At 37.6% G+C, this 11,106-nt stretch overlaps 2 protein-coding genes and 1 pseudogene across 5 annotated transcripts; all 3 read left to right on the top strand.

Annotated features, from left to right (window-relative positions):
• The first annotated feature begins 2,428 nt into the window (after positions 1–2,428).
• Positions 2,429–4,900, top strand: LOC104710785 (UDP-glucose 6-dehydrogenase 2). Of its 2 annotated transcripts, none has more exons than XM_010427437.2 (2): positions 2,429–2,648; positions 3,179–4,900. In XM_010427437.2, the coding sequence occupies exon 2, from the start codon at positions 3,186–3,188 to the stop codon at positions 4,626–4,628; it is 1,443 nt and encodes a 480-aa protein (XP_010425739.1). In that variant the 5' UTR covers positions 2,429–2,648; positions 3,179–3,185; the 3' UTR covers positions 4,629–4,900. The 2 variants fall into 2 exon arrangements, with proteins under 2 accessions (XP_010425739.1, XP_010425740.1); XM_010427438.3 differs by having other exon boundaries at positions 2,497–2,648; positions 3,182–4,900.
• Positions 4,901–5,577: 677 nt separating this feature from the next.
• LOC104710784 (histidine-containing phosphotransfer protein 2) lies at positions 5,578–7,136 on the top strand. 3 transcript variants are annotated; one of them, XM_087466467.1, is made up of 7 exons: positions 5,838–5,970; positions 6,170–6,188; positions 6,282–6,394; positions 6,487–6,561; positions 6,655–6,726; positions 6,816–6,888; positions 6,987–7,136. In XM_087466467.1, exons 3-7 carry the CDS (start codon positions 6,381–6,383, stop codon positions 7,041–7,043), a joined length of 291 nt encoding a protein of 96 aa, XP_087322593.1. In that variant the 5' UTR covers positions 5,838–5,970; positions 6,170–6,188; positions 6,282–6,380; the 3' UTR covers positions 7,044–7,136. The 3 variants fall into 3 exon arrangements, with proteins under 3 accessions (XP_010425738.1, XP_087322592.1, XP_087322593.1); XM_010427436.3 differs by lacking the exon at positions 6,170–6,188 and having other exon boundaries at positions 5,578–5,970; positions 6,264–6,394; XM_087466466.1 differs by lacking the exon at positions 6,170–6,188 and having other exon boundaries at positions 5,771–5,970.
• A 543-nt stretch (positions 7,137–7,679) lies between these two features.
• LOC104715131 (uncharacterized) lies at positions 7,680–11,056 on the top strand (annotated as a pseudogene).
• The last annotated feature ends 50 nt before the right edge of the window (positions 11,057–11,106 follow it).

Raw genomic sequence — 11,106 nt, 5'->3', positions numbered from 1 at the left:
GACAAACCCGGAGTGAGGAAAAAGAGTACACTTCCTCGCTTCACGACTTGACCGTCTTCACTCTTGGGTAAGAGTGAAGACTAAGCGGACTGAGCCTTCGGAGTCTTCGTTGGGTGGCTGGTGTCGGACGTAGGTTCGGACAAATAGGTTGAGCCGCTGTTTGGCCGCCTTTGCTGAGCTCTTGGAACGTGTGGTGGCTCCGGGAAGGATCGTTGGAGCCTTGGCCACGTCTGAAGAGGTTGCCCTGGTCGTGTCCGATGCGTCTTGGTCAGGCGTCTCGGTCGCGTCCGGCGTGTCTTGGTCTTCTTGGCTGAGGTCGCGTCCTGCGATCACATCACAGAGGCTAATAGTTAATTTGATTTTGGTTTCGATATTTTTTTGTGCAAAAATAATAATAAATAATCATAAGACACAAATATAATAAAATTTATACATATATTTATATTAAGTTACAAATACAATTATACAAATAAGAATTCATATTATTTATAAGAAATAAATAATACTATATGAATTATATGCAGATATTCATTCATAATATATGAGATGAGGATATCTTTTCCTACAATATGATACAAAAATATGCATAAACACAATCCTCCCAACAGATGTGTGGATAGTCATCCTTTTTTCTATTATAACTCACTTATTTTGTTAATGTATCGGAAAAATCATAGTCTTTTGTTATCACCTACAAAGTTATAATAAATAAGAAAAAAACACATCAATAAATCTCCTTAAATCATTTTATACTCTGTTTGCGGAGGAGAATTTGTTTATAATATTGTATAAAATATATATATGTTTGTTTATATTTGTAACCATATATAAAAATATATAACATATATAAAGTGGTCGTGGATCCAAACTTCATAATCATATTATTTAGATTCTGATCAGGAATTTTCATAAGTATGTAATTTTATTAGTCTGAACATTCCAAATATTCAGACATTGCTTATCAACGGCGAAGGTTTGGAGATCCACGGCGAAGAACGAGAGAAGAGGGAAGATAGATCTGGAGATCGGAGATCTTGGAGGTTTCACCGGATCGGTTATGATCGGGGGGGGGGGTAATTTCCGATCTGGTGAAGCTAAGCCACCGTCGACGGTCCTCTTATCTACTCCCCGCTGCCTTTCTCTCTCTCACGACTGAGCATGGAATCCTCCACGACGAATATCAGATCGGATCTCTTCCTCCTTCTCAAAACGGTTCTACGGTGGCGAGATGGCAAACGGATCTTGGATCACCATCTTCGTTCGGCTACCGTCGTCCAGGTTCGCCGGAGGTCCTGTTCCGGTCGAGCATCTGCAATTATGGACGGCGGCTACAAAACGAGTTCTTTGTTTTGTAGATTAGGGTTTCGTGTGTAGCCGGTTTAATCCGGTAGCTGTAACCCGGCCGGTTTTGTTTTTCTAACGGTTTAGTCCAGTTTGATGTAAATGAGTTGGACCCTTTAGAATATATGTATGGGCCTACTCCGAAAATAGCCCACTGGGCATTATATGTTTATAAGTGAAAACCTTTTTAAAAAAAAAAAAAAACATTCCAAATATTCTATTATTGAAAACTCAAATAATTATACCACACTTAGTTTCAAAATTCGTGATTTTGTTTGGAGGTAATATGTAGTCTTGAGCATACAAATATTCGGAAATGTCTTGGTTCGATACGATTCTGTTTTTTTATTTATTTTTTTGACTCAAGTTCAGTATAATAGTATCCATTCAATATTTTTTTAAGTTCGGTTCGATTTGTCTTGGTTTATGTTCGTGTTTGTGGATCATGAACGAGAAACCAATCTCAAACCAAACTATTTTATGGTATTTTTGCTCTCAATTCTAACATGAAAGTTTCAGATTTTGTTTTGGATATCTCGTGTAATGTATTTTTGTATATTTTCGGTTCAGTCTTGATTTTCGGTTTTTCTTTTCGGGTAATTTAGATATATATATATATATTTTTTTTTTTGGTATTTTTTAGTCATTCGGTCTAAAATAAGTTAATAACTAGTACTTTTACTAATATAAATGTATTAGGATTAGGCTATTTCAAAATATCCATTCGGTTTGGTACGATTACGTTTCAGTTTTTAAGTTTAATCTCCATTCGATTTTTACATCAGTTTTCTACTCGATTTGGGTTTTTTTCAGTTTAACTTGCTTTCGATTTTGTACATTCAAGTTGGTTTAATTTTCTGGCCAGCACTAGGACTTTGGGTCAAATAATTATTTTTCCACTCGTAGACTCGTGCATGACAGACAAAATCTAACGATGAACAGAACAGTACAACAACCGCGTACGGCACTTAAACTCAAGGGTTATTATCGTCATTTACACCGTATTTACTCGTTTCTTTGGAAAAAAAAAAAAAAAGAGAATATAATAATGCCAGGTGTAAAACTGTAAACTGCAATCAAGTATCAACAACACTGTGCACCGAACCTACAGGTTCGTTTTCTTTAAGTCTCTCTCTCTGGTCGGTCAGGGGCAAAATCGGAAATCCAAAAAATTCTTATAAAACGTAACATTTGCTTCTTCGTCTTGCTTCCAATATATACATCCTCACAAAATCTCATTTCCACTCGCTAATTTGTGTCTGAAGGGGAAAAAAATTTCGTCAGCTGTGTAAAAAATCTCCAGAGAGGTAATGATAATAATCAAACATAACATCACTCTAATGCAAATTTCGTTTCTCTTAATATTTTTTCTTTTCGCTTATTCCGTTTCATTATATAATATTATCTCCTGATCCCCGCTTTGTGAATCGTCAATCTCAGATCGGCTTTTTCCTAAGTTCGTAATTCTGATTCAAAACCAATAGATCCGTCATGATTAGATCGTTAATGATGTGTTGCTTTCATATACTAAGTATTCGATTTCATTGTTAAGTTAGTTATGTTTTCATTTAAGATCTGACTCTGTTTTAAGATCTGACTCTGTTTTAGAATCTGACTCTTGTGTTTTTGTTTTTGTTTGTAAAAGATCGAACTTTTGAAAATGTTGGTCCGGTGTCTCTTTCGTTCCTTTTCAATTCTGAAATTGGAACAAAAGTTTGTGGGAATTAATATTTGCCTAAAAAGATTTTGAGAAAAAGGATCCACCTTTTTTAGCTGATCCTCTGTTTTGGTTTTGATTATAAAGTTATTGACTTTGTGAAACTTGATTTATAAGCAGCAGAAAAATGGTGAAGATTTGTTGTATTGGAGCTGGGTATGTTGGTGGACCGACAATGGCAGTGATTGCACTGAAATGTCCAGACATTGAAGTAGCTGTTGTGGATATCTCCGTGCCGCGTATCAACGCTTGGAACAGTGACCAGCTTCCGATTTACGAGCCTGGTCTCGACGATGTTGTGAAGCAATGCCGTGGCAAGAACCTCTTCTTCAGCACTGATGTTGAGAAACATGTCAGGGAAGCTGATATTGTGTTTGTTTCTGTTAACACACCGACTAAAACAAGAGGTCTTGGCGCTGGTAAAGCCGCTGATCTTACCTACTGGGAGAGCGCTGCGCGTATGATCGCTGATGTTTCGGTTTCTGATAAGATTGTGGTTGAGAAGTCTACTGTCCCGGTCAAAACAGCTGAGGCTATTGAGAAAATTTTGACACATAACAGCAAAGGGATCAAGTTTCAGATTCTGTCGAACCCGGAGTTTTTGGCTGAAGGAACTGCGATTAAGGATCTTTTTAACCCTGACCGTGTTCTCATCGGAGGACGGGAAACTCCAGAAGGGTTTAAAGCGGTTCAGACGCTCAAGGATGTGTATGCACATTGGGTTCCTGAAGGCCAGATCATAACCACCAATCTTTGGTCTGCTGAGCTTTCTAAGCTTGCGGCAAACGCTTTCTTGGCTCAACGGATTTCATCTGTCAATGCCATGTCTGCTCTATGTGAAGCCACTGGTGCTGATGTCACGCAAGTGTCTTACGCGGTTGGTACTGACTCGAGGATCGGTCCCAAGTTCTTGAACTCGAGTGTTGGATTCGGGGGTTCGTGTTTCCAGAAGGATATTCTGAATCTTGTTTACATCTGTGAGTGCAATGGACTCCCTGAAGTGGCGGAGTACTGGAAGCAAGTCATCAAGATCAATGACTATCAGAAGAGCCGGTTCGTGAACCGTGTTGTTTCCTCCATGTTCAACTCTGTATCGAACAAGAAGATTGCGGTTCTTGGTTTTGCGTTCAAGAAAGATACTGGTGACACGAGGGAGACTCCAGCCATTGATGTGTGCAAGGGTCTTTTAGAAGACAAAGCAAGGTTAAGCATCTACGACCCGCAGGTGACTGAGGAGCAGATCCAGAGGGATTTATCCATGAACAAGTTTGACTGGGACCATCCTCTTCATTTGCAGCCAATGAGCCCAACCACAGTGAAACAAGTGAGCGTTACTTGGGACGCATACGAGGCAACCAAAGACGCTCACGGTATCTGCATCATGACCGAGTGGGATGAGTTCAAGAACTTGGACTTCCAGAAGATCTTTGACAACATGCAGAAACCGGCTTTCGTGTTCGATGGAAGGAACATTATGAATCTACAAAAGCTAAGGGAGATTGGTTTCATTGTTTACTCCATCGGTAAGCCCTTAGACGCATGGCTCAAGGACATGCCTGCCGTTGCCTAAGTAAGAGGAAAGGGAAAGTCCATTGCTGATTCTTTTTACCTTATTATATTTCATCATTTGTGCTTTTTGTTTGTGATAATTGTTGAGTCTTTAAGACTTGTTACATTTTCTTTTTACCTAAGTAAGCTCTCTTATTAACACCATTCTTCTGGTGTGTTTCTTTTCCTTTGGTATAATTTTTTGGTCGGAGAGGACTTGTATTTGACAATGTCGTTTCAATTTTGTTGTTTACTTAGAAAACTAAAATAAATATTTGTTCTTATTGGAGTAAATGTGTTTGTAGTAGTTAACCGTTGGAAGTGTTGAGACTTGAATGAGGAGTTTTGTCTGGAAAAAGTTTAAGACTCAGAAGAATCTTTGCACAAATTGTTCATGAGAATCAACATGATCTGTCATTACTCTCGGTTTAGGAACCAAACGCATCTAAAACAAGTTTCCAGGTTGGAGATTCTCAATGTCACACCTAACGATTCTACGTTTAAAGCTTCGAAGATTTGGATGCTTTCATGTTTTGGATTTCGTTTTCGTCCTCCAAACAATGGTCCTCAACCTCAACATTGTCTTTCTGACAACCATTTTTGTTACCAATGAATGCAAGTCATGGTCCAAAATTAAGGCTTCCAATTACAAATGTAGTGGTAAGAGACCTTTTTGATATCACGTTTTAGTCCCAAAATACTTTGGACTCTTATCAATTACAAGTTTTCTATACAAATCAATTAACCATGGGATACATAAAGTGTTTAAATCCAAGTTTGAATAAATAGACTTTTTTTTTCTTTTTGGTACTAGGAAGTTTGAATAAATAGACTATTTGTTTCTTTCTATGTCATCAATTTGTGCATATTATTTTCTTCAAAAGCTAGTTATTAGTAATTGATTTATTTCTTTCTTTGAGATATTTTTTCTTTAATATAAAGTTGTTTGCTAGTGTATAAATGTTACTTTCATTCATGTGTGATTAAAATACCGAAATAAAAGGTTGCAATATTCATGTATGATTTTTTTTAAAGAATCGAAATTTTTGCAAAAACCTTTATTTATTTTCTTATAGATACAGATGTCCAAATTTTAATGTGTTTTCTCTTTTAATTAATTTTCCTATATTTAAAGTAAAAAAAAAAAAAAAAAGTCTTTGATGGCAGAAGCGTTATATAATTCGTGAGAAAGACAAGACACGAGTCACACGAGTGTTTCTTTCTTCTTGGGATTTTGGCTATTTCCAGAAATCCAAGTCAAAAATCTCCTCTCCTAGTCTCCGCTTCACTCTTCTCTCATGGACGCTCTCATTTCTCAGTTGCAGAGGCAATTCCGTGACTACACCATTTCTCTCTACCAACAGGTTTCAATCTTCTACAAATCTTCGAACCTAAATCATTCCAACGCATGTCTTTTGGTTATAGCTACGCTAATATAGATCATAGACACTAGATTTACTCCTATATTGCATAGATTCGTGATTAAACTGAAGAAAGATTGAATCTTTAAGGTTGTTTCTGTAAATTTTGTGTTTCTTACAAGTTATCATCTTTTTTTTTTAGGGATTTGAGCTGTGTAAAGGTTAGAACTTTTTGATTCATGGGTGATGTGTTTTGGTTTAGATCATTGCTTGTTTGTTTTTCTTTTTTTGTGAAGGATTTTTTGGATGATCAGTTTACTGAGTTGAAAAAGCTTCAAGATGATGGAAGTCCTGATTTTGTGGCTGAGGTGCTCTCTCTTTTCTTTGAAGATTGTGTGAAACTTATCAGTAACATGGCTAGAGCTTTGTAAGTCTCTCATTTCTCACTCTCAATGTCAATTCAGTCTTCTTCCATTACAAGTTTGGCTAGATTCGTTATTGCTTGTGTATATCTTTCAGGGACCAGACCACGGGAGCTGTAGATTTTAATACGGTAGGCGCGAGTGTGCATCAATTGAAGGGTAGTAGCTCAAGGTATGTTCTTGCTTTTGTCCTCGTGACATCTTTCGTAGCTGAAGTTGTGTTTGCTTTGATAGATTGAAGAAGCTGTGTCTTGTTTCTATGCAGTGTTGGTGCCAAGAGGGTCAAAGCGTTGTGTGTTAGCTTCAAGGACTTTTGTGAAGCTCAGAACTTCCAAGGGTGAGCTTGTTCAAGATATTGTTATCGTTTTTTCTTTTTTTGGGACCTATTGGTTGAGATTTTGTGGAGTAATAAATATATTGTTACAGGTGTGTGAGATGTTTGCAGCAAGTGGATATCGAGTACAAGACGTTAAAGACAAAGCTTCAAGATTTGTTCAATGTGAGTGTGAATAGAGAGAATCCATTTCTTTTTTTTTGGGCTGCTTTTATAAATCAACTTGATGATGACCTTTTAAACCATTGTTGTTGTTGTTGCAGCTTGAGAAACAAATCATTCAAGCTGGTGGTATTGTTCCTCAAGTGGATATTAACTAAAGAGACTACCAAGTCCAGAAGAAGAAGAAGAAAAAAAAAAAGATGATGACTTCAAATTTGGATTCTTCAGTTTCTCTTTTAAATTATTTTGGACTTTGGTGTTTGCTCTCATGTGTGCAAAAACAAGAGAAAAGTGATCTGTTGTTGATAAATCAGTAGTGTGTATTGTTCTTTTGATCTCATCCGAGAATATTTAACACATTTGGACCAATTATTATAAATCACAAACCGGTTTATGAAAAAATAGCGATTCCTTGGTTCATGGGTCTAGAGGATACCAAAAGAAGTAGCAAATAGGGAGCACGAAGTTAATTGTAGACGCGAGTGTAGGTGATAACATTCCCTTCCCAAATACAACAGTACTAGTCTTCTTTAGCTTCCGCAACAAGTTATTTTTTCATCAGCCTCTCTCTTTCTCTAGGACTTAGGAGTAAAAAAGCTGAGCAAGAAGAGCTCGGGCGATTCAAGTCGTGATAGCTAAAATCAAGTTAGGGTTTTTCTCAGGTAAGCTGATCAAAAGCTTACAATTTCAGACTTTCGACTGAAGATTTCTGGGTTTTGATCTTGTGGGTCTAAGCGTATTCGATGATGAACTTTATTTGCTAAGGATTTGGGTTGTCTTTGTTTGGTTTCAGTATGTCACTACTAAAGGAACATGAGATGGAAGAAGCTGCAATGAGCTTGGTTATGTTATCTGAACGAGTTTCTGACTTTGATTTGCCTCCTGGTGATGATGATTCCATGGATTTTGATAAGCTCATACCTATTCAAGAGAAGAGCTTAGGTTGTGTTGAGTCGGTACTAGAAGACTTCAGGGAAATGGTTTCGAAAAGTCTACTACTTGGAGTGATGATGTTGTTGTTGTTGTTCTGAGAAGTGAATTGCAGAGTAACTCAAGTCATAAATGTAATGTATGTGGCAAGAGTTTTGGGTGTTATCAAGCTCTTGGTGGTCACAAAAGACTTCACAGATCGATCAAAGGGAAACTAGAGTGTAAAAAGGAGAACGCTAAAGCTGATAGTTCACTGTTTTTTGGCTCATCAGAAGATAAGAAGATTGTTTCAATACCATCAAAGTTTGAAGTGTTTCAGGAGGAGAAGATTTTAGATTGTGTTGAGTCAAGAAAAGACTTCAGGGAACTGCTTCCTTTGGATTGTAAGTTTCAGAAAAGACCTGAGAGTAGCTCCAGCTATAGATGCAAAGTATGTGACAAGAGTTCTGAGTGTTTGAAAGTTCTAGGTGGCCACAAAGGACATCACAGCCTATTAGAGCGTAAAAAGAAGTACACTGTAGGTGATAATAAGTCACTGTCTTACTCATCAGAAGCTAAAAAGACTGTTTCAAAACCATCAAGCTTTGAAGTCTCTCATGAGAAGGTCTTACATTGTGTTGAGTTGAAACAAGACTTTAGTGAACTGCTTTCTTACTCTAGTAGTTGCAGTCAAACCAGTTTCAGTACGCTGAGAAGTGAATTACAGAAAAATACTAAGAGCAAATCAAGCTATGATTGCAACATATGTGGGGAGAGTTTTGTGCGTTCTATATCTCTAAGTAACCACCAAAGAGTTCACAGACCGGATAGAGAGAAATTATCGCGTAAAAGGAAGTATACAATAAAGATCATAATCCACTGTCAGACTCATTACAAGTCTCTCAGGAGAAGATCTTACATTGTGTTGAGTCGAAACAAGACTTTAGTGTATTGCTTTCTCATCCGGGTTTCGACAAGTCTTCTTCCCTGAGAAGTAAATCGCAGTCCAGCATTTCAACTAAAGGGCAACTAGCGTGTAAAAACGAGAAATCAGAAGATGGTAATTCACTGTTTGGCTCCGACTCAGAAGCTAAGAAGATTTTTACACAACCACTAAGCTTTGAAGTCTCTCAGGAGAAGATCTTACACTTTGTTGAATCGAAACAAGACTTCAGTGAACTGTTCTATCACTCGGGTTTCGATAACTTTAGTAATTGAACAATTCATTTTTGGAGATTTAAAGTTTCATATCTTCCTAAAAATCACATGTTGCAAAATGTATAGTTAGAATATTTCACCTTTATAGAAAATAGAAGAGAAAACAACTCTGGTTCAAATACCATTTCTATGGTAAATTCATGTTTCAGATATGATCCGAAGACAAAATTGATTACTTTACCGGTTATTACAATTCAGTGGTTTGGTTTGTATAGCGATTAGAGAGAGAGAGAGCACTAAGTTTATGGTACGCGTGAGTGTAGGAGATAACTATCCCCTAGCTTTTTTTTCCTTTTGCATACAGAGAGACTCATTAGCTTCCACAACAAGTAATTTTGTTTTTCTGGAGTCTGTGTATAGCTCTGATCGAAAGCGATACTACAAGCTCTGCGACAAGTCAAAATTGTGTTCATTGAGGTTTTAAGCTCAGCGGATTACGTCAAAATGTGTTCTTTCTCGTCCTGAGTTCTAAAATCAAGCGAGGATTTTTGTTCCGGTAAGCTAATCAAGCTCTCTCGCCTTTCGTGCTTTGAAATTTTCTTTTGTTTCCTTTCCTCATTTTCCCGAGAAAATAAACTGGAGAAAGCTTTCGCCTTTTTACTCTTTGTTCTTCAATTTCTCTGATTATATAACGAAACAGAACCAAGCCTCTGTTTTAGAAACTTATGTGTTGTCTTCATGATCTTCGTCTTTCTCCTTTATGATGTTTTCTTTTCCCATCGTCTTCCTTATTTTCCCGGGAAAATTGAACGGAAAAGCTAAGACCTTTCTTTCAATTTCAGGTTTACAAGCAGAGAAGTTTTCATCTTGTCGGCGAAATCTCAAAGCCCAAATGTCTCAGAATCTTCATCTTTGCAGAATCTGCGGGAAAAAGTTTGAAACCCTAAAAGGTGTGTATGGTCACCAGAGGATGCATTCTAGTAAAATCAATAGAATCGAGGATGATAATGGTTTGGGAAAGATTTGGGGTTTTAAGAAGTCTAGGGTTTGCTCTGTTTCGTCTTTTTCTGCTAAAGAAACAGAAGCCTTTGATCTATTTGGGATAGGATCTACTTTTCCTATGACTGAGATTGAGAAACAGGAGGTAAGAGAAGCTGCACTGAGCTTGGTTATGTTGTCTCAACGAGTTTATGACTTTGCTTCTATCAGAATTTTGCCTCTGGGTGGTGGTGATGATTTTATGGATTTGGAGATGAAACCCTGTCCTTTGAGAAGTAAATTGCAGAAAAAGACTCACTCCGGCTATAAATGTGGTACATGTGACAAGAGTTTTGGGTGTTATCAGGCTCTAGGTGGTCACCAAAGACTTCACAGATCGATTGAAGGGAAATTAGCTCATAAAAGGGAGTATACTGAAGATGATAATTCGTTGTCTGACTCATCAGAAGCTAAGAAGATTGTTACACAACCATCAAGCTTTGAAGTCTTTCAGGAGGAGAAGAACTTACAATGTGTTGAGCCGCAACTAGAGTTCCACGAACTGCTTGCTCCCTCGGGTTTCGACAAGTCTAGTACTTGCAGTATGACCAGGTCTAGTGCATTACCTTCTCCCCCAGAAGCTAGGAAGATTGTTTCACATCCATCCAGCTTTGGAGTCTCTCAGGAGAAGATCTTACACTGTGTTGAGTCGAAACAAGACTTCAGTGAACTGCTCTATCACTCGGGTTTTGACAAGTCTACTAGTTGCAGTAAAACCAGGTTCAGTGCATTACATTCTCCTCTGAGAAGTAAACCTCACTCCAGTTATAGATTCAAAATATGTGGCAAGAGTTTTGTATGCTCTCAAGCTCTAGGTGGTCACCAAACACTCCACTGATCGATTAAAGGGCTGTTAATGAGTGAAAAGGAGTACCCTGAAGATGATGATAGTTCAACCTGTGGTATTACTAGCTCAGAAGCTAGCAAGTTTGCTTCACAACCCTCAAACTTCAACTCTCAGGGCATATAAATGTCAGTGTTTTGATGTTTCCAATTTTTACCAAAACTTTTGAGGTTTCACATTATACCAAATTACTACAGAGAAAGGATAGATGTGTGTTCATCTATACAGAATCTTCAGATTAGTTGAGCAATAAGGGATGTGTTAGTAGAAGT

Source organism: Camelina sativa, chromosome 9, assembly GCF_030686135.1.
Source record: "Camelina sativa cultivar CO46 ecotype springtype chromosome 9, ASM3068613v1".
Taxonomy (NCBI): domain Eukaryota; kingdom Viridiplantae; phylum Streptophyta; class Magnoliopsida; order Brassicales; family Brassicaceae; genus Camelina; species Camelina sativa.
Note: the sequence above shows the minus strand (reverse complement) of the source record. Positions and strands in the feature narration are given on the sequence as shown.

Excerpts from the sequence above, each read along its gene's own strand:
- LOC104710785 (XM_010427437.2), top strand. The coding sequence starts at position 3,186 with ATGGTGAAGATTTGTTGTATTGGAGCTGGGTATGTTGGTGGACCGACA.
- LOC104710784 (XM_010427436.3), top strand. The coding sequence starts at position 5,905 with ATGGACGCTCTCATTTCTCAGTTGCAGAGGCAATTCCGTGACTACACC. Across the intron at positions 6,727-6,815 it reads GAAGCTCAGAACTTCCAAGG|GTGTGTGAGATGTTTGCAGC; the intron begins GTGAGCTTGTTC and ends ATATTGTTACAG. Across the intron at positions 6,889-6,986 it reads AGCTTCAAGATTTGTTCAAT|CTTGAGAAACAAATCATTCA; the intron begins GTGAGTGTGAAT and ends TTGTTGTTGCAG.